This window comes from Malaclemys terrapin, chromosome 10 (genome assembly GCF_027887155.1).
Source record: "Malaclemys terrapin pileata isolate rMalTer1 chromosome 10, rMalTer1.hap1, whole genome shotgun sequence".
NCBI lineage: Eukaryota > Metazoa > Chordata > Testudines > Emydidae > Malaclemys > Malaclemys terrapin.
Window position 1 is genome coordinate 87,585,515 of NC_071514.1, and position 22,670 is coordinate 87,608,184.

At 41.2% G+C, this 22,670-nt stretch overlaps 1 protein-coding gene across 5 annotated transcripts in view; it reads left to right on the top strand.

The window, feature by feature from the left end:
• Positions 1 to 22,670, top strand: part of LOC128844166 (3-phosphoinositide-dependent protein kinase 1) — a 136,146-nt gene that overhangs the window by 59,415 nt on the left and 54,061 nt on the right. For 4 of the 5 annotated variants that reach the window (XM_054041631.1, XM_054041632.1, XM_054041630.1 and 1 more), the window contains exons 7-13: positions 2,102 to 2,177; positions 4,480 to 4,548; positions 5,133 to 5,229; positions 6,023 to 6,196; positions 17,158 to 17,372; positions 18,389 to 18,446; positions 22,051 to 22,203. In XM_054041631.1, coding sequence (XP_053897606.1) covers positions 2,102 to 2,177; positions 4,480 to 4,548; positions 5,133 to 5,229; positions 6,023 to 6,196; positions 17,158 to 17,372; positions 18,389 to 18,446; positions 22,051 to 22,203 — 842 coding nt within the window. The remainder of the gene's footprint in view (positions 1 to 2,101; positions 2,178 to 4,479; positions 4,549 to 5,132; positions 5,230 to 6,022; positions 6,197 to 17,157; positions 17,373 to 18,388; positions 18,447 to 22,050; positions 22,204 to 22,670) is intronic. The other variant, XM_054041636.1, reaches the window with a different exon arrangement.

Genomic DNA, 22,670 nt, shown 5'->3' on the forward strand with positions numbered 1-22,670 from the left:
TATTTCTTCTGTGTTTCTGAAGAAAAGAAACAAAACAGTATATCCTTCTGACTATCCAGAAAAACCTCTTGTTTTTTCTGATTATATGTGCTAGGATTCGTCTCCCATGGCAGTGACTTAAATTAAAATGGGAGGGAGAGGCAGGTATTTTGGTGCAATTAATGATGGTAGATTATTACTGAAAACACAGGATATTAAACTTCCTGAAGTCTTGTTTTGGTATCTTTTAAAACTATATAATTAGCATTAAGCTGGCTTTTGCTGATGACTACTGTGATACTCAGATAACATACTGGGAAATGTCCACCACTTGGGGATTTAATTTGTAATAGTTTTTTTAGAAACAATCTTCCATGCAATGGCAAGATCTGTGTGATGTATTGTAGTGTGTTTTAAACATTTCAGACAAGGAAATGTTGACCAATATATGGTGGCTAGCGCGCGTGTGTGTATACCCACGCATATGTTTATATAGATACCTATATAACTCTATACTTTTTATACCCTATCTGTATTGTGTACATAGTCACAAACTACATTTAACCAATCCGCTTTCTGCCTTGTTTTTCTGGTAGTATGGTGTACCTCATATCTTGTTTGTCCTGATGCTGACAACTTTGCTATGATTTTTTTTACCATAGCAGGTAGAGAGTTACTCTCACAGACCAGTGCTGGAATGTCCCAAAGGAAGAGGATAAGATATAGACTTGTTGTATGCTAGTACAAACCTAGGAGGTGCCTTCACACTCTTGGTATTTCAGATGCAGGTGTTTAGAACAGAAAGAGAAGAGGTACACCATACTACCAGAAAAACAAGGTAGAAAGCTGATTGGTTAAATGTAGTTTGTGGTGCTGTACATAATACCTTGTACTTGTAAATAAGTAGGGTATACAAAGATGGCGTTAGGGGCGTAACTTTGGGAGCACACCTTCTATTTAAGGTGAATATAACAACATTGAATAAGACTGCTTCCTGGAGACTGGTATATAGAACTTTTTTACTGTACTATATTTTTATTGTGTCATAGCAAAAAAACGGACTGACATTTAGTTATTTTGTCTCTTGAATATATTTCATAATGAACTAAAATGTGGTCAGGAAATTGACTATACAATTTATCAACAAAAAGACTTGGATAAAAGTTTTTAATAAATAACCATCTTAAAGGTTGCCTTGAAACTGCTGTGTATTGTAACAACTTGCTGATTTTCCTTGCTCTTCAATAGACTGAAAAATAAGAATAGCATGAGGTGAAAACAAAGCCATCATGTGTCTTTTCATGCAATATACAGCCTTCATTTAGGTAAAGGAGCATAGAATATAGTACTAACCATAACAAGGCACTGCCCTGAGGAAGAATTTTCAGTAACTATTTAAATGTATGCTCATGGCTTGTTTAGGACTACTCTGAGAGAGGAGGGGCAGAAAGGAGTAATTTCCAAGTCTTGTGTGTTCAGGGCCAAGATTCTCCAATTACTGTCAGAGTTGCTAAATGTAAATGGAATGGGGTTCCCTGCTCCCAGTAGCACTTTCTATTCCTCAATACAAATCTTAGTGGCCTGATGCCACCACAGTATATGCCCTCCAGTGACGCCAGACAGTGTTGCTGTTCATCCAGTGGGTTTGTTTTCTGGTGAGTGATGATGCATGTGCTACAAGTGAAGCAATGGATTAGTTGCAGCACAAGCTTGCAACATCAGAGAAGCCCAGCAGGTGTGGTTTATACTACACTGGGCACCAGAAGTGTGGCTTATGAAGTGCCAGGCACTGGGAAGAGGCAGGAAACACAAAGTAACAGAACACAAGCTGAATGAGCTCCTTTTTAAGAGATATGATAACGCCAACATATTTGAACTGTAATATTCTGTAGCGGTCTGGCAAAACTGTTAAAATGTACTAGCAGAGTCAAAATGCCTATTTGCCTGCCCTCTACCAAGAATAAAAGTGGAGGGGAAAAATTTTGTAATTGCCTATCCAAAAAAAAGTAGTTACCGTAGACACAGAATTTTAGTGGGTTCTATAGTGTTATGTACTGTTCAATAGATAAAATTTTGATTTATCTAATTAAGGGTTTACTTATCTCTTTCCCTTTTCTCCCAGCACGGGCAAACTCATTTGTAGGGACAGCGCAATACGTTTCTCCGGAATTATTGACAGAAAAATCTGCCTGTAAAAGGTAAGTAGTCTTTGTGTTTGTAAAGAATTTTATGGACTTAGCTTAAATATTTTCAAAGAGGAAAAAATAGTATTTAAAATGTCTTATACTTTTAAAAAATTTTGCTTTAGCATCTCTTGGTTATTTTAAATCGAAATACATTTCCTTATTGGCAAATGTTGCTCCATGTGTGAGCACTGGCTTACTGGACTGCTCATGAGTTGTGGGTTCTACAGACATAGTGACTTACTACAGGACTGAGGATTTGTCATGAGAAAAGTTGATAGTGAAAAGGATATATGTCCTGGAAATACAGTAATAAACCAAAAAGTTTTAGACATGGTCTTGCATCCAAATACCCACCACCCTTTCTCAGTCCATTTTGAACATAAGTCAGCTCCAACATGAGCAACTTCTGTTGTAAATTCAACAGAATGTGTTACATTTTCTATAGGTAGTTGGGAGGAGAGTCATGACCCCCTTGCAATGAAGTTATTTAGTCCACTGGTCTGGTCCTTGAATCCATGTGTGTTTTCACTGAGCTCCACGTGAGCTCTTCTGTAGTCCAGGAGTTAGCTTTGTGTCTCTGTTTCATCCTTAAGATCTTTTTCACATAGGAAGCCCTTGCAGCTTGGTCTCTGTCCTCCCTGCATAGTCAGTTTCAGGCTGTAGTATCTGGCTATTCCCTCACCACAACAGAAAATTAGTGATTAGAAATAGGTATATATCACAGCTTTAAAATAATGTAGCTAAGTATTATACCTTTTGTATTCACTGCTTTAGAGAGTTTGGCTAGTGAAGGACTTTTTAGCAGGTTAGCCATCTCCTTTTAGAAGTGACATTATCCACTCTGTCTTTACAAGGAGCTTGTATTTTCTGAGTTGATAGGTTCTTTAGAGAGAGAGCCCTATCCTGAAAAAGAAAAGTTAATGCTAAGTCTTTTACCAAAGAAGGCGCAATATATGTTGCGGTAAGGTGATTAATAAGCAGCTTTTCAAGCCAGCATATCAAAAAGATCTTGCTACACAATGATTCTCCTAAAAAGTGCCTCAAATGCTGTTTAGTCTCATTAGCCTTTTGGACATAAATGAAAGTCTTCAATGAAAGATTTGTTTTGTGATTGTAGGAGTTTTGTCTAAAGACCTGGGGAAGAGGAAAGTAGTTCTTGAGGAGCATACACAGCTGTATCCAAATCAGTGCCTTAGATTGCAACAGTAGTAGTTTTCCTGTTCCTTTGGTTGGTCTGTCAGGTATGTTGGCTGGCAGTGTTTTAGGAACAAGCAAGCTCAGATGTATACTTGGGTTATGTACAGACCGCCCCCCCCTCCCCCCGACTTATGCAGTCGTTCCGTTCCGGAAAGCCTTGCGTAACTCGAATTTTGTGTAAGTCGGAAATGTATACCCATACTGTCATAAACATACAGCTAAGGGTAGCATAAAATCCCTCCTTTACCTGTAAGGGATTAAGAAGCTCAAATAACCTGGTTGGCACCTGACCAAAAGGACCAATAAGGGAAGAAGATCCTTTCAAATCTTTGGGGGGAAGTTTTTTGTGTGTGTTTCATTGTTCTCTCCGGGACAGAGACCAGGGCAGGAAAAACCATCTCCTAAAACCCTACCTGAAATAAGCATCCAAGATTACAAAAATTGTAAGTAATAGCAAGGAAATGCATTAGCTTATCTTTTGTTTTAGCTTGTGAATTTTCCCTATGCTAAGAGAGAGGTTTATTCCTGTGTTTTGTAACTTTGAAGTTTTGCTTACAGGGGAATCCTCTGTCTTTTAAATCTTATTACCCTGTAAAATTACCTTCCATCCTGATTTTACAGAGGTGCTTCTTTTACTTTTATTTTCTTTATAATAAAGTTCTGCTTTTAAGAACCTGATTGGTTTTTAGTGTCCTAAAAACCCAAGGGTCTGGTCTGTGCTCACCTTGTTTACCTATTTGGTTGGTATAGTTTTCCGTAAGTACAAATTTGCGTGAGTTGGGTCTTGCATAACCCGGGGAGCGTCTGTACTTTGAAATGTTTACTGTTTTCCTTTGTCATAACTATATTACTTTCTCAGAGTATAGATACAACTTTTCTTTATAGCCAGCTTTGCTAGCTGTCTTTTCATGCCAAATAATGTAGTAAGAAGAGTGTGTGGATCGTGCTGAATTCAAGACTCTTCCATTGGCTGTATGTGTTACTGATATCCTGACTGGTAGAAGTTGAGAATAAGAAACGCCGTCTAACTTAAATTATACAGGCTTACTGTATGAAGACAGTAATTAGTATGTGTTTTTTTTTTTTTTTTTTTTCTCTTTTCCCCCTTTCTTTAAAGTTCTGACCTCTGGGCTCTTGGATGTATAATATACCAGCTTGTAGCCGGATTGCCACCATTTAGAGCTGGGTAAGAGACTTCAGATTATATTTTACATGTAAATTATAGTTTTGTTTTTTATTTCAGTTTTCACTAAATGGCAGTTTTCAACCATTGTTCAATATATCTACTACTTTAATAATTTAGGGCTAGATTGCGCTCTTGCTGCAACCAGGAGTCCCCAGGGGCTAGTCAAAATTCTCCAGGGGCTCCCATGCAGTTCACATCACCATGGTGGCTGCCACATCCATGAAGAGGATATAGCACATGCCCATCTCTATACTGAATCAGTTGTTCTCACTTCAGCATTCCTGCCCCCCATTCAGGCATCTAGTACCCAAATGGGTACAAAAAGTAGGGAATTATTCTCCCTTTATGAATTTTGTCTATCCCTTGTTCAGGGCTGTAAAGGTGAGAGAGCTTCTTGTGCTCTCCCTCTGGTCGTCTGTGAGCATCCTCACAGGGGCTGGCCGGAATCTGGCCCTTAACATTTGAAAAATAATGGATTGATTTAAAAAAAAAATTCTATATACTATTTGTTTGGCTTGTGTAATGCCAGGATAAAAGTATCCTAGGTAACATCTGATGACTAAATTATATTTGTTTTCTTGTAGCAATGAATATCTTATATTTCAGAAGATAATTAAGTTGGAATATGACTTCCCAGAAAAATTCTTCCCCAAGGCAAAAGACCTTGTGGAAAAGCTTTTGGTAAATATTCGTTATATTGTTACCAGATGAATAAATTACATAGGAACTGCATAATGTGCTGAATGTATGAAGTTTTCCTACATTTGTATCCAAACTACTATAAACTCTCAAACCCTCTTTAAACTAACAAGAAACCTTGAAAGTTCTTGGCCATATAGGGAGAAAATTGTCATCTTGTGAGTTAGCATCGGTTATTAAACAGCATTATAAATTTACTTTCATCTGAATTGTGACGAAGATGTGTATGGGGAACACGTCTATTAGTCAAGTTGAAACAGATTATTCTAGATAATCACACAAAACAACACTTCAGACTTACAGCACAAATTTACAGACTTTTTATACTCCTAATGCATCATACAACTTGCAAAGAGATAAATTATTTGTCTGAAAACATCTCTCTATAGCTATTAGACAGAAATAGCTTCATTATTGGTAAAATTCAAGTTAATTTGCATTGTATTTCAAAGAACATAACCCATATCGCACACCATTGTAAGTATATCTACTATAGAATTATGGTAAGATGTTTATAGTGTTAGGATTAAAAAAGTGCTGTCTTATCAATGAGGATTAGGAGCAAGAGTGAAATGAATCTGCAGAAAATATTTACCTTTTTAGTCAGTGCATATTTGTTAAAGCTGGACAGACTAATAGTCACAGGATTCTGCATGTTAATGTGCAGGTTAAAACCCAGAAGGGATTCCCATTGTGCTGTTATAAAGTTAAAATTTGTTTTGAAACTACTTGCCATTATTTTAAAGAAGTACAAACTTAATTTTAACTTATCCAGGTTCTGGATGCTACAAAGAGATTAGGCTGTGAAGAAATGGGAGGGTATGGACCTCTTAAGGCTCATCCATTCTTTGAATCCATTACATGGGAGAATCTGCATCATCAGACACCCCCAAAGCTCACAGCGTATTTACCCGCTATGTCTGAAGATGATGAGGATTGTTATGGAAATGTAAGTGTCAGTTGTGCTATATTGCAACTTGAGACCTTTACATAGAGCAGATTAATTCTTGCCAAGATAATATTTTTATTAAAACTGTTTTGGTCACACTGTATCTTGAGATGATTAATAGAAAATATTGGTATTGCTGGTCTCAAAATGTATATTGCAGTTGTTTTTTGAGGAAACATTGGGGGTTTCACCAAACAGATTTTATGTGTGAAAAGAGTCTTTCTGTTTACTTCCCCCCACCCCAAAAAATTTTCAGCTGAAAACTGAAGTGCTTTTATTTGGAAATGTTGCCATGATACATCATCTTCCCATTCTCCTCCCTGGGCTGGATGGACTACATCTCCCATTGTGCACTGCCACTGCTCTTCGGGAGGGGAACCATAATGCATCATGGGAATGCTGAACAACCCAGGAGCCCCAGCCTTGAGAGGAGAGTGCTCCCATTAGACACCATGGCAGCATTTCCAAATTGAAATATTTTGTTTTATTTCTGCTGAAAAACTGGAATTTTCCATCTAAAATGTAGATGAAAACAATTCTTTCATTTTCAGCAAAATTCTGCATGGGAGTGACACCACCCATTTTTCAACCAGAACGAGTTAAACTGGTAGATCTATGTAGTACGTGTTAGAGATGGTTATAAGCACAGCTCTTCAAGATGTTAATAGATATAAATCATAGCTATAAGCAACTTCTTGATTTGTTGGAGCCTCTGACAATTGATTGATCATTCATTTATTCTATAAAACTGCTTATAAATGGAACCTTAGCATAAAATGTGACTCTGTTTTCTTTTAAAAGCTAGCTAATGTTTTTGTGTCACTTAATACAGATTGTCTGAAAGATGTAGGCTTTTCCTGGAAACATGGACGTCAGTTTAACTTTTTGGAAGTCTGAATGCTGTGCTTGCCAGCATTCTCCTATTTACTGTCATCCCATGTCTTAAATACCAAAGGTCTTTCACATTTAGGTGTGCAGTGCAGCTATTGCCAAAATATTTGCCTGAAGAGGAAACGTTCATCCAGCAGAAGCCTTTATTACTTCCCTTACCTCTCCTTTAGGAGAAGCAATACCTCAATATTTCTGAGTCTTCATTAGGATCAGACAGTGGAATAGTAATCTCTAACATAGAACCAATCTTAACAACTCTTTTCAGGTTCCTGAAGGCTCCATGTCTCTGATAAATTTCATAAAAAGAACAACTTTTCACAGTCCAAGAGAAGATAGCAGAGACAATGCTGCTAACAAGAGCTACAGTACTGTGATAGAAGAGCACTATCTTCATAAGCATCACCTGACTGGATATCAGTGTTACTGACATGCATAAAGAACTGCTGCTACTTACTTTTCTCACTCATGCTTTCAGCATTTTGCAGAAAAAAGGTACATATTTCACAGTGCAGTTCTGGACACGGGAGGATGCAGCTTTGGCGTTGAGAAGCAATCTGGTGACCGCTGGTTGAAGCAATATTCTCTCCTCAGAAGCAAGGTAGAAAACTCAAACTGCTAGAACCTTTACAGGGTCTCATTTAGCTCTTGAGCTCTTCTTTGAGTAGCATCCCTATGGACACTATAAGTGCAGTAGCACTCCTGTGCCTGGGATCGAAGATTTTCAGTATCACTGCTTGTTGGGCTGCACATGCAGTCCTCTCTGTCTCGTACCATGAGTGGCGTCTATATAGTACTGTGCAATCCAACTACCCTCAGTTCCTTCTCAACCGCCTTTGGTCTGGGATAGAATCCTGAGCAGAGACCTTCATACAACCATAGCCTTTAATAATAGTAGTATTTCCATTATAACTTTTTGTAGATATTAGCCATTTCCTTTATTTTTTCTTTCTCCTGGAAAAAAAAAATTCTTTGCTCTTCCCTCCCTGTTACTCTTTAGCTTATCATAGGTTTCCTTTTCTACACCCTTCCCAATTGGGAAGTTCTCCCTTATCAGGGTTATGCCCAGATCCTCCAGGTTCCAGAGGTGCCTCTTCTGTCATGAGGCCATCTCCGTGAGCGATAGTCATTCACGGTGCATATGCTGTTTCGTGGGGGACATGTCTCACAAAAGTGTACCCACTGCTTCAAATTGAAGGCTCACTCCAGAGGCTAAAACTTTTACTAATGGAGAGCTCTCTGGCCAACCTCAGACCCTGGCCCCCATGCCTCTCCTACGTGGCAATCGCCATCAGCACAATCATCAGCCAACCCTCATTCGCCGCATACCACCAAGAGAAAATCTACTCTTTTTTGTCCAGAAGAAAAGAAATGGGCCACTAGTTCACCCTCTAAGGAGCTACCTCAGAGAAAGGCATCCCCTGCGAGGTCAGTAGCCACAACATCTTCAGGGGCAAGACTTAACTCCCGCATCCATCTGCGCATCTCCAGAATCAGTGCTAAGAAGAGGTCCAAGGACCCTAAATAGGCAGGGCCACAAACAGAAACACTGTCACTCGGAACCAAGGACTGTGCAAGAATTTTGAAATCAGTGCTGACCACCTCAACTAAAACAATTCTGAGTGCTTTGGCATCGACCAAGCCCTTGGTACCAGCCAAGTCTTTGGCACCGAGCAAGCCCTCAGCACAGATCAAGTCATCTGCACAAACGCGACCCTCAGCACCATCTATTGGCCACTTGAGATAATGCACTTGGCACCGACAATGCCCCCAGTTTCTACACAGCCACTGATGCTGAGGATGCTCCTGCAACTACCACAGGAGTTTTGATACCCCCGAGAGCTGTTCATCTCTCACACCCGAGTCGCCTCTTCTCCATAACAAGCTTTCTGCAGCTCATGCCTCTTCCCTGGAGACAAAACACTACTCCCCTTCACCACTGAGGACTGCAGCACTCTTCTCTAGCGTGGAGGAAAAGGAGTAGTACTCCATTGCATTGCTTACTTCACCATCATATCAAGGGCATCCACACAGAGAATCATCTTCTCATCCTCGATACCTGGAGACTAGCAGCGAACTAGGTTTCTGGTCTGAACCTCTATGGATGAAATCCCATATGCCAATTCCCTCACATTGGCTCTATTGGAACCTATGGGCTGCATATATGTCGCACTTTCCCAAACGGTTAACAGAGCAGAGACAGAGACAAATACGCTCTTCATCAGTCTCTAGACCGCCTGACTCCGAACCAGAAGCGCTAGAGGTGCAGAAGGAAGAAACTGAGGAAGAGGTTACACTACCAATCCACTTCTCCTCATTGTCCCCCAATGAGGCCGCCATGCTACCATCTCCGGCATCGGTGGATGATTTTAAACAGTTCCAAGAACTGTTCCACAGCATTGCAGATTCTCTTCAGAGGGATCTCAAGAGAAGTTATTGAGCAACTTGTGCTGTTGCTCTCAAAGATAGCACTCCCAATCAATGAGGCCCCATTGGACCCTGCCAAAGTGATCTGGCAGACCCCAGCATCAATATCCACCTGCAAGCGAGTGGACAAGAAATACTGTGTCCTCACTAAGGACATGGAATTTTTTCCCCCACCCTACTCCAAACTCCCTTGTTGTCAATGCGGTACAAAAGAAGTGGTGACAACACCCACTCTAGACCAATCTCCTGCAACAGGGACTGGAAGAGGTTAGACCTCTTTGGTTATAAAGCATATTCTTCAGCTATACTCTAGTTCAGTATCACTAACTATGAGGCACTTCTAGCCAAATATAATCACAAACTATTCCAAATTCCAGGCATTCTGTCAACACCTCCCAGATGACAAAAAGGAGCAGTTCCAGGCACTGGTGATGGAAGGGCAACTTCTGGCCTGTACGCACTGCAAACCTCTCTGGACTCTGCAGACACAGCTGCCAGTTCTATTGCAACATTGGTTGTGATGAGATGAGCACCATGGCTTCACCTATTCGGGCTCTCCAGAGAGTCACAGACCACTGTCAAGGATCTACCCTTTGAAGGATCTGAACTCTTCGCTGAGCTCACGGATGAGTCCCTACATTCTCTAAAGGACTCCAGAGCAACACTCCATTCACTCGGTATATATAAGCCAGCGCCAAAGAGAAGACCGGGTAGATACTAGCCTACCCCAAGGTCTTGAACTCCACATTTCACCCCACAGCGGCAGTTATGACCTTCAATGCTGGCAACAGAGGCGTCCTAAGTGGAGGCAGACACCAGCACAAGGGGCTACACCTCACACATCCACCTCAAAACAACAATTTTGAAGCTTTGGTTGAAGTCCTGAGGTGCCTCCCTTTGGTCCAGTTGCTTCAACCATCTTTAATAGCCAATCAGTTTGGCAACTGCTTGGCCCCTTTCTACCCATCATGGCAAAAAATCACCTCAGACAAGTGAGTCTTAAAAATCTTCAACAAAAAGTACTCTGTTCCATTCCCTCCCTCTCCCATCCACCTTGCCTCATCCCTCTTCTTATAAACACCTTCTGTGAGAAGAATCAAACCATCTTTTGTGACTGGGATCTGTAGAACTGGTCCCTTTCCAGCCTATAGGGAAAGGTTTTTATTCCCACTATTTTCTGATCCAAAAGAAATCCAGCAAGTGGAGAGAGATCCCAGAGTTGAGGAACCTCAACAAGTTCGTCAAACTACAACACTTCAGGATGATCACACTATGAACAGTTATCCTAGTACTGGAACAGGATGGTTTCTTGGCCCTCTACCTCCAAGATCTGTGCTTCCATATCACCATAAACACTTCCCCCAGGTGATTCCTCAGATTTGTCCTGGGGTCCTACTATTACCAATGCAAGGTACTACCCTTTGGCCTTTTTATGGTGCCCAGAGTATTTTCCAAAGTCCTTGAGGTGGTGGCGGTGCATCTGTGCACACAAGGAATTGTAATATTCCCATACGTGGATGACTGCCTCCTCAAAGCTCTGACCAGAATTGACACTGTTGAAGACATAAGAAAAATTATGGACCTGTTCTTGAACCTCTACCTCCAGATAAACATACAAAAATCAGTATTGACGCCGGTATAGCATCTGGAATTTATTGGGGCCTGGCTCGATGCTAAACAAGCCAGAGCCTTCCTCCCAGCTCACTGATTTTCATCCATAGTCTCATCTCACTGTGAGAACAGCCCACAGATCTCTGCCAGAATGTGCTTACAACTGGTTGGCCATATGGTAGCAGCCATGTTTGTGGTAAAACACGCCAGATTACACATGCACTATCTCCAGGCATGCTACGGACAGCGTATATACCCCACAGACACAGCTTAAACAAACTCCTATCAATACCAATCAAGATCAAGTACTCCATTAGACTGGTGTACACAGCCCCAAAATGTCTGGATTGGGGGGAGGGGGGGAAGGGAGTCCCCTTTCTCCAACCCACACCATCCTTGATCCTACCAACTGATGCCTCCTAATTGGTTGGGGAGCACATCTACAGACCCACACGATGCAGAGCAGATGGTCCCCATCAGAATCCACATTACATATCAACCTCCTAGAACTACGTGCAGTCTGCAATGTGTGCCAACACTTTCTACCATTGATCAGACAAAGGACCATAAGAGTAATGACGGACAACATTGCCTGCATGTTTCACATCAACAGACAAGGGGGGGGGGGTGAGGTCACAATGCCTATGCTCAGAAGCACTAAAATTGTGGAACTGGTGTATCCAACACAACAATGTCATCTCAGCCACATACCTACCTGGACACCAGAACGCCACAGCAGTCTCATTGTGCAGGAGATTCTCAGAAGACCACAAGTGGGAGTTAGACACAAGAGCCCCACAGCACATATTCAGCTACTGGGGATTCCCAAACATAGATCATAAGAACGGCCATAGTGGGTCAGACGAAAGGTCTATCTAGCCCAGTATCTTGTCTTCCAACAGTGGCCAATGCCGGGTGCCCCAGAGGAAATAAACAGAACAAATAATCATTGAGTGATCCATCCCCTGTCACACATTTCCCAGCTTCTGGCAGACAGAGGCTAGGGACACCATCCCTGCCCATCCTCGCTAATTGAATTTATCTAGTTCTTTTTTTGAGCCCTGTTATAGTCTTGGCCTTCACAACATCCTCTGGCAAAGAGTTCCACAGGTTGACTGGGCGTTGTGTGAAGAAATATTATCCTGGAGTTTAAAAACTTAGCTACATGTAGCTTCGAAGGAACGAGTAGAACTTTTCCAAAAGGGACAGGAGTTTGAGAAAAAGTTAGAGTGGAGTCAATCTCATGCAGAGGGGGCAGGCGAGAAAATTCGCTGTTGGCAGGAGTGAGTGGCTGCCAGCCTAAGAATGCTAGACCGCTATAAATCAGACCATGGTCAGTTGTTGGATTTGCAATGTGTTAGAAAGAGAGATAGCAAATTGGCACACAGCAACAATGCTGAAGTATAGGAGGGCTACAGAAATGCCCGCTGCTGCAAACTCCTTGAGAGAGAGAGCAAATAAAGAGCTGCAGATAGTGACCAAGATTGTCAGAGAGAGAGGAGACAGAGCTTCTGTTCCCATCCCCATTGATATGGTTGAACCAAAGGAGATAGACCCACCTGCAGAGCCAATTACTAGAAGTAGGGGGAGAGAATTAGCTTAGGCTGACATGGTGTCTTCAGGAGCAAGTCAGAGACGGAGACTCAGGAGCCGTAGGGAGATCAGAAGAGGAAGTTATCAGGAAAGCAGCTATAAGCAGTCTGCAGACAGAAAAGAGAGGTCCCAGAGTGGCAGAGCAGTAGGTTGTCAAGTGTGTTCTTAGAGGAGGTGACTAGTGAGGCGCGGGTGGGGGGGGACACCCTCTCCTCCGTCAGAGTCCACCATAGATAAAGAGGAAGTGCCTGTGGAGACTGATTGCACAGGGACTAGAAGATGCTGTGTCACAAGTGATATAGGTAATCTCTAGACACAGAGAGACAACAACCCAGAGATGCCAAAAATACTCTAGTACAAATCTATACATGTATTCTAATAAAACAAACAGACCATAAGAAAAGATATTTAAGTAAGCAAGCAAGTTAGTCCTATGGGCTACAGTACTCTTAGTCTCCCCACAAGGGTAGACTGAAGTTTATATCACACTGGAGAGAGACCACCTTTTGCAAGAGATCACAGGAAATCAGAGTTAAAAAGATTCACTACCAATTAAGATGTGTGTTCAGCGTTCACCAGGAAATTTTTTTTTTTAAGAATGGTACCTGTTTACTTGAGAAGCTATTCTAAGACAAGGAGAAAGGTTAGTAAGATTAACCCTTCTACTCCGAGGATTAATAGTTTCTCTAATTAGTGTAACCTCCAATCTTCACATGTACTCACCTGTTTCTGTTAAACAAGTGCAAACCTTGACTGCAATCATTAGGAGTTGAGGAACTAATGCAATTTCCATATATTGGTGGCATTTGCTTATAAACAGCAGTTCAAATGCATTCAGTTGAATCCTCAGAAATGTGTGCAGAAGTTAGTAGCAATCAGTAAAAGCACATCAATCTTACTTGAGAAGTTTTATGCAGTATTGTTGTAGCCCTGTCGGTCCCAGGATATTAGAGACAAGCTGAGTGAGGTAGTATCTTTTATTGGGCCAACTTCTTTTGGTGAGAGAGATGTGCTTTTGAGCTACCACAGAGCCCAGACCTGAAGAGGAGCTCTCGGTAGCTTGAAAGTTAAGCTTTTCTCTCTCATCAACAGAAGTTGGTCCAATAAAAGATATTACCTCACCCACCTTGTCTCTCTTGAGAAGTTTATGGCATTGAATGGGTGTGGGCCTTTATTTCTAAAATGTTGTCATAGTTTCCTTGTTCCTTCTGAATCTCCAAACAGAAGTTATTGATTGTTCCATTGTGTCATTGGAATTCCTTCCAAAGCTTTCTCATTGTGCTCCCCACTTGTGGAACTTTTGACCTTTTACTAGTATACAGGGTGTGAGATGTTTACTGAAAGCAGATTGGATTGAAATTACAAGCTCAGATATGGCTGTTAAACCCTCTGCTGGATGAGGAGTGGTATGGACACTGCACAGCAGGAGCATCAAAAGACAGTGGGTGAAATCCACAAAGGGATTTGGTATTACTATGATGAGCATCATGGTGCCTAACAATTGGGCTCTTAGAAAATCACAGAAACAACACTCTGATCCACACAGTAGAGTTAGGTGCCTAACTTCACTATAGAATCATAGAATATCAGGGTTGGAAGAGACCTCAGGAGGTCATCTAGTCCAACCCCCTGCTCAAAGCAGGACCAATCCCCAACTAAATCATCCCAGCCAGGGCTTTGTCAAGCCTGACCTTAAAAACCTCTAAGGAAGGAGATTCCACCACCTCCCTAGGTAACCCATTCCAGTGCTTCACCACCCTCCTAGTGAAAAAGTTTTTCCTAATATCCAACGTAAACCTTCCCCACTGCAACTTGAGACCATTACTCCTTGTTCTGTCATCAGGTACCACTGAGAACAGTCTAGATCCATCCTCTTTGGAACCCCGTTTCAGGTAATTGAAAGCATCTATCAAATCCCCCTTCATTCTTCTCTTCTGCAGACGAAACAATCCCAGTTCCCTCAGCCTCTCCTCAAAAGTCATGTGTTCCAGCCCCCTAATCATTTTTGTTGCCCTCCACTGGACTCTTTCCAATTTTTCCACATCCTTCTTGTAGTGTGGGGCCCAAAACTGGACACAGTACTCCAGATGAGGCCTCACCAATATCGAATAGAGGGGAATGATCACGTCCCTCGATCTGCTGGCAGTGCCCCTACTTATACAGCCCAAAATGCCATTAGCCTTCTTGGCAACAAGAGCACACTGTTGACTCATATCCAGCTTCTCGTCCACTGTAACCCCTAGGTCCTTTTCTGCAGAACTGCTGCCTAGCCATTCGGTCCCTAGTCTGTAACAGTGCATGGGATTCTTCTATCCTTATTGAAGGACTCTGCACTTGTCCTTGTTGAACCTCACCAGGTTTCTTTTGGCCCAATCCTCTAATTTGTCTAGGTTCCTCTGTATCCTATCCATACCCTCCAGCGTATCTACCACTCCTCCCAGTTTAGCGTCATCTGCAAACTTGCTGAGAGTGCAGTCCACGCCATCCTCCAGATCGTTAATGAGATATTGAACAAAACTGGCCCCAGGACCGACCCTTAGGGCACTCCGCTTGATACCGGCTGCCAACTAGACATGGAGCCATTGATCACTACCCACTGAGCCCGACGATCTAGCCAGCTTTCTATCCACCTTATAGCCCAATGAATGGGGAGAGATAGGCACCTTAAAATGCAATCAACAAAAACCAGCACACTAGGCAGCTCCTTGCCTGGTCTAGCCAGTGGGAGAGGCTGTTGTTCTAAGCCACTTCCCTTTCTCAGAAACAGGCACTTGCATCCAGACTGCAGGAAGACACCTAGATCTGCTAGAGATCTATGAACAGGAATCTGACTCCTGGCTTAGGTATTTATGTAGGTTCTTGTGGGAATGACTTAGGCACCTGCCTCATTCCATGCAACCACTACCACCAGCTGTTTTGCAGGTGCTGGCGCAACTGCTTACCTTATAACGTTTAGCCCATTGGTTAGAGTACCTCAATCTCTCCTGTTTAAGATGGTCCATAGTGAATAAAGAAAAAGTGTTTGGGTCAGAGAGAGAGAGAGCGAGTGTAGGAAGGGCTCTGTAGTCCAGTGGTCAGAGCACTCATTCAGGGGTCAGGAGACCCTGGTTCAAGTCTCCCTGCTCCAATCATTCTTTCTTTATCCTCAAGGGCAAAGCTTCAACAAGAGAAACTGAGAAAGTCCCCACATCAGAATATCCCATAGTTCAATGGTTAAAGCACTCTCTGAAGATAGGGGAGACCCTGTTCAAATCTTTTCCTGCTCTAGCAGAGAGCCAAATTGAACCTGGGTTTCCCACATCCCAGGCAAGTGCTATAACCACTGGACTAAAAGTTACAAGGTGGGCCGTGGTGGCAGCAGCAGCAGCAGCCAACCACCTCCTCAAATTTTTTTTTTTTTAAGGGGACCTGATCCAGCAGGCACCCTCTAGGTGTGGCTATCAAATTGGGCAAGTTAGGCATCTGAATGCCTGTCTTCCCTTGAGGCTCAGGTGGGAGATGGGTGTCCAACGCCTAGAGTGAGGCAGCAGCGTGTATGCCTAAAGACACAAATTTAGGTGCCAAGTGAGTTTAGGCACCTACAGAATTCAGTAGGAGTTTTGTGGATCACAGTGGGGGATCTAGGCACCTAAAAATGGGATTTAGGTACCTAAGTAGTGTTGTGGATTCTACCCCTTTATACCTCCCAGAGTTCCAGGGTATGTAAGAGACCTACCTGTTGTTATACCTCTTATGGGGTACTCTTAGCTCTTCTCTTATGGTGCACAGTGCTTAACAAATAATAAGACCAAATAACTAGGAGTAGTGAGATGAAACTGGCAAATGAAAATTCCTAATAAGATGTGTTTGGATATGGAATAGTCTTAGAGATTATGGAAGCATCATTCCTGGAGACAAATCAAAATGGAAGTGGATGACCTCATATTTATTCTCCTTTGTAAAGTACTTTGAGATCTATGGATGAAAATCTATACAAGAGTTAAATAATATTATTTGTATTAGATTGTGACAAACAGAACACAGCCATAAAAGCTAGAGGTGGGAAAGACAATGTATGATTCTAGTGACATTCCTAAAATTAAAGATCCACTGCTTCCAAATACTTAGCCTATTGAGTTGTTTTTAATTCCATTTTGAATGACGTTGAAACATGACTGGCTTTCTGTCATGTATGTACACAAGTAATAAATTACCTGATTTGTTTTAAGCTTTTGCTTAACATACTGGTATCTCTAACCCAACTTTGTGACAGTGATGTATTTGCTGTTACAAACCAAGTAATTTCTTGGTTATATTTTTTTAGAGTGAATCGTAGCAAATCAGCAGTCAAACTTTAGAGTTAAAAACAGCTTTTCAGTGTATTCTATAAAAATGTTGAATATCACTCTTTATTCAAAAAAACAAGTGACTAAAATTTGTTTTAATAATTTTTCCTTCTTTAGTACGACAACCTCCTGAGTCAATTTGGTTGCATGCAAGTTTCTGGTTCGGCATCCTCCCCTTCACTATCTGCCCCAGAGACAAGTCACCCACAAACATCAGGGAACATAGAACAGTACATTCACGATCTTGACAATAACTCCTTTGAGTTGGACTTGCAGTTTTCTGAAGATGAGAAGAGACTACTACTGGCAAAACAGGCTGGTGGAAATCCATGGTAAGGTGTTTAAAGTGGTTGATCTGTGATTTTTGTGCAGTAATAAGGAATCTACAAAACAGTAAACCATCCATTCTTGCCTTGGTTCATATTCATCTTTATCAGCATCCTAGTAGCTGAACAGTTAATGATTTCATTAGTAATTATGCTTTTCTTGACTAAAGATTTTTGCTAGTACCACTTTAAGAATAATGTGCAGTGATAATCTGAAAAATGGTATGTGTGTCAGTGTGTCAGTGTCATATATATACTGGATTGTGTTTTCTCTCTGACTCCATATCAAATGAACTCAGCTAAACAATAAAGAGAGGCTTTTTTTATCTGCTACTCTTGTAAAATCAATCTGAGGTCTGAAAACAGCATGATTCTTTGCTTCTCGTATATGGGCACCAATAATTAAGCTCTTCAAGCTAAATTAAGCTCAGTCACACCTCCACAGCCCCACTGTCTTCAGATTATACAATCAATAACAGGTGCAATCCATCAGTCTTGTCACAGTAGGAATTAAGTTGAAAATAAATTATAACCTACTGATATCTAGCAAATCCTTTTGGGATAGGGTTGAAATTCATCTAATACACCTCTACCCCGATATAATGCTGTCCTCGGGAGCCAAAAAATCTTACTGCATTATAGGTGAAACCAAGTTATATCGAACTTGCTTTGATCCGCTGGAGTGCGCAGTTCCCCCCCCCCCCCCCAACCCCCTCCGGAGCACTGCTTTACTGCGTTATAGCCGAATTCGTGTTATATTGGGTCACGTTATATCGGGGTAGAGGTGTATTTAAAGTTATATGCATGGCTCATGAACAGAAAGGGGAGACCTATAGAGATTGGAACTTTTTAAAGATTCCAAGGCAGTGGATCTTTAGAAATATCCCAGATAGATTTGAAAGAAAAAGAAAACGATAACTAGGGTAGTTGTGGTTACATTGGGGGGAGGAGGGGCAGGGGTGCTTCTGTAATGATGATAATTCTTTTTTTTTTTTTTTTTTTTTTTTTTTTTTTCTTGTTAGGCACCAGTTTGTAGAAAACAACTTAATACTAAAAATGGGTCCAGTAGATAAAAGAAAGGTAAGTTTCATTATCCTGTCTGTCATGATGTAAAATGTCATTGTTCTTGCAGTTGCACCCCGAGAGATGTATTGCTAAGGAACCGGTCTTTGGAGTTACCTGATTTGTATAGGTTTGTTAGCTCTGTCCCAAATCTATTTTTCCTTTTATAAAAGATGTCATAACATTGCCTAGCAAACAGCTTTTCACACATTTAATATCTTTCCTTTTTAAAAAAAAAAAAATGTTATGGTACACTCTTGGTTGGACAAAAGCTGCAGTCAGATTAGCTGATGGTGCTTCCAATTTGTAATCAACTGTGAATGGAGATGTCTTCTCTTCTCCTTTATCAATCTGATTAGTCCAGCATGACACTCAGTCTTCAGTTGTTCTTGATATTGATGTTTGCTGTGTGTGTTGTTGGGCTGCTAATGTTTGAAACTAGAATACAGGCCATTATTGTCCTCAGTGTAGTTTTTAATCCTTCTGAGGTAGAATGAAACAGTCTCTCATTCTAAGAGCAACTCCACTTTCCTTCCCTCTATCCTACATCTGACTTCGGGCTACTCTGTAGAGAGTGGCAGAGGTGGCATTAAAATCAATTTAGATATTTTAAATATAAGGCTGTTGTCACTTAACTGGCCCGTTAGTTGTCATGGTCTGCTGCCTACAAATACAGTGTCTTCACCCCAGTCATTATCTACTTACATGTCACTCTGCATTTTCTCTCCAGAAGTCCATTGTTGTGACTGCTCACCGCTGTGCAGGGAGCGAAAATATCTGAAAAGGATGTTGCTCTGCTACAATGTCTATATAACCAGCAGTTTTATTTTTAAAGTCCTCTTGGAACTTTGATGAGGTTTCTGATGGGTTCCCCCCGGGGTGCCACCTGGAACTGAGGTTCCACTGAGCCCCCCTAACCCACCAGCCTGGGTTCCCTTTACACTGTACTGCTGTGACCAGTCTGCACTTTCACCAGCACACATACAGGTAGGGACACACCCAGCTGCAGTTACATGCAGCTGCTGTGATCAGCCCTGCATGGGAAGGCTCCAGCTAGGGAACTTCCTAGCTACTCATCTCCTTCACACACCCCTACCCTCCCTCCGAGTGTAAACTCAAAATACAGCGTAAGCTCATGAAATTCATCCCCTCGCTAAATGTGGAGAGGAATTCACAACCGCTTTCTGCCCCAAGTTATGACTCTCTCACACTGATTTTAGACAGGGCAAAAACAAGTTTATTTAACTACAAAAGATAAATTTGAAGTGATTATAAGAGATAGCAAACAGATCAAAGCAGATTACCTAGCAAATAAACAATACATGCAAACTAAGCTTAATATACTACAGAGATCGGATATGAGTAGCAAATTCTCACCCTAAGTGATGATACAAGCAGGCTGCAGATTAAGGGGCAAGCTACACTTGCTTGCAACTTGGAATCCCCAGGTGTTCCATTCACAAGCTAAAAATCCCTTTAGCCTAGGTCAAGCACTTTCCTCAGTTCCTCGGGTGTTTCCAGGAGTCTCTTTGAGTGGGGAGTCAATGAAGAACCAAGATGATGCTATTCCCCTGCCTTATATAGTTTTTACATATGGCGGGAACCCTTTCAGTGCTTGGGTCCCACGCCAGTCAGTGGAAAAATACTGATATCCCAAGATGGAGTCCAGCACCAAGTGACCTGGTCACATGTCCCTGTAGTGTCACAGCAGCCATGACTTGGAGGCTGTCTGCAGCGTCCTCAGGAAGGCCCCCAGCTGGGAGATAAGTTTTTTCTAAGGCCTGTTGTTTTCTGTAATGGCCCTTCCCCACACAGCTTTTCAGAATGAAAGCATCTTGTCTAGTGGGTGTTCCCCAGGTGTAAACACATACATACATTGTCAATATTCCTAACTTCAGATACAAAAATGGTACATGCATACAAATATGATAATCATAGTCAGTAAATCATAACCTTTCCAATGACACCTCACATGACGCATCTTGCATAATTATGATGTATTTTATGCCATAATCATATCCTAATAATATCACTGATGAATATGGGGTACGGTGTCACGAGGTTAACTATTTAAAATGCTGGTTATATTGACACTTCAACAGAAATGCACTGAGATGCATACAAGAATATAGTCAAGAAGCAGAAATTGTTTATACAGTGCTATGTGAGCTTCACAGGCAAACTCAGTCCCTGCCAAAATTACTTAAAATGCAAGTTACATTTGATGTAGGCAAAGTGGAGAGTGGACAAGAAGGGGAACAGGTGAGGAAGGGGCAAACTTTTTATGTAAAGTTAGTGATGTTGTATTAGTCTAGTCATTTTTTAACTTATTTTTATTAACTTGTACAGGACTTAGTTTCTTTGTGGGACTGAGACTGCTAATGTTGCATGCACATACAAGTGTCTTGTTGGTATTACCTTCCAAATATATTAGTTTAAAAAGGGTGTGTGTAATGTTTTTTTAACACACACCCCCCCCCCCCACACACACACACACACGTGTCATGTAACGCTGGATTTTTTTATAAAAGGCTCCAAAGGCGACCCTGGCAATTACAGGCTAGTATGCCTAACTTCAGTATCAGGCAAATTAATTGAAACTATGGTTAAAAAACAGAATTATCTCACACACATGAACACAATATGTTGGGGAAGAGTCAACATGGCTTTTGTAAAGGGAAATCATGCCTCACCAATCTGTTAGAATTGTGTGTGTGTGTGTGTGTGTGTGTGTGTGTGTGTGTGTGTGAGAGAGAGAGAGAGTCAGCATGCACGTGGGCTAGGGTGATCACATAACACAAGAACTAGAGGTCACCTGATGAAATTAATAGGCAGCAGGTTTAAAAGAAACATAGGAAGTACTTCACATAACACACAGTCAACTTGTGGAACTTGTTGTCAGGGGAAGTTGTGAAGCCAAAAGTATAAATTGGTTCAAAAGAGAATTAGATAAATTTGTGAACGATAGGTCCATCAACAGCTATTGGCCAAGATGGTCAGGGGTGCAGCCCCATGTTCCATGTATCCCTAAACTTCCAACTGCCTGAAGCAACTGGCACTGACCACTGTCAGAGACAGAATATTTGGCTAGATGAATCATTAGTCTGACCCTGTGTGGCCATTCTTATGTTCTAACACTTTGAAACTGTAATAAATTCAGAAACTTACTAGAAGCCCAACTCTGAAATTAGCCAACCTATATTAACTCTGTTTCTATAACGATGCCCTGAGAGAATAAGAATCCCATATTACTTTATCCATCTATAATAAAAATATTAGTTTTATCAGTGAGCACAAATACTAGAATGCATACATTATATAGTGATTGTGCTGCCTGCCAGTACACTTACAAGGATTTGACAGATTCCTGATAAGATAAATAAATACTGAAGGCAGTTGTTCCCTGCTCTTTATTAAGGCTGTGATTCAGGAAAGCATGTAAGCAAGTGCTAAAGCCCACTGACATCACTATGACTTAAGCACATGCTTTAAGAGGGTTGTGGGGCAGGGGGAAGTGAGAAAAACACACACACCAGAGCTCTGAGAGAATACATCTAATAGTAATTCATTTCTTCCTTTGCCTTGATACACTTGGTGTTGCTGCTACTGTTCTCCTTGTCAGGGATTGTTTGCTCGTCGGCGCCAATTATTGCTCACTGAAGGGCCCCATCTCTATTATGTGGATCCTGTCAACAAAGTTCTGAAAGGAGAAATTCCATGGTCACTAGAGCTGCGACCAGAAGCCAAGAATTTTAAGACCTTTTTTGTTCATACAGTAAGTGACTATCTTTAGGGTTTTTCCCAAAAGTCTTAATAAAATTTTAATCAATTTTCTTTAATAAATTATTGGAAATGAAATTGGAACTTTTTGTTGATAGAAATGTTTTCATTGCCTGTGTACTACAAAGATTTTTAGAGTTATTCATGAATGCTAGGTTGCTGGTATTAGTGTGCTTTTATGAAAAGAGAGGATTGAAATTTTTTTTAACAAAGAAATATAAACTTTAAATGGATTGTGTGTATTAGAAAGAAATGCTTCAAGAGTTTGATTTCATATTGGTCTCTTCAAAATAGTCAAAGCGCTCTTGCATATTGCAACTGACTAAAATTGTGCCAATGACTTACTGTATCAGTTAATCAGTCTACATATCTTAAATGGAAAAATGGTCATTTACCAACTGTACAGTTATCCAGAAATAATGTACATTGCTGTATTACTACAATTGATATTAATTAATATGT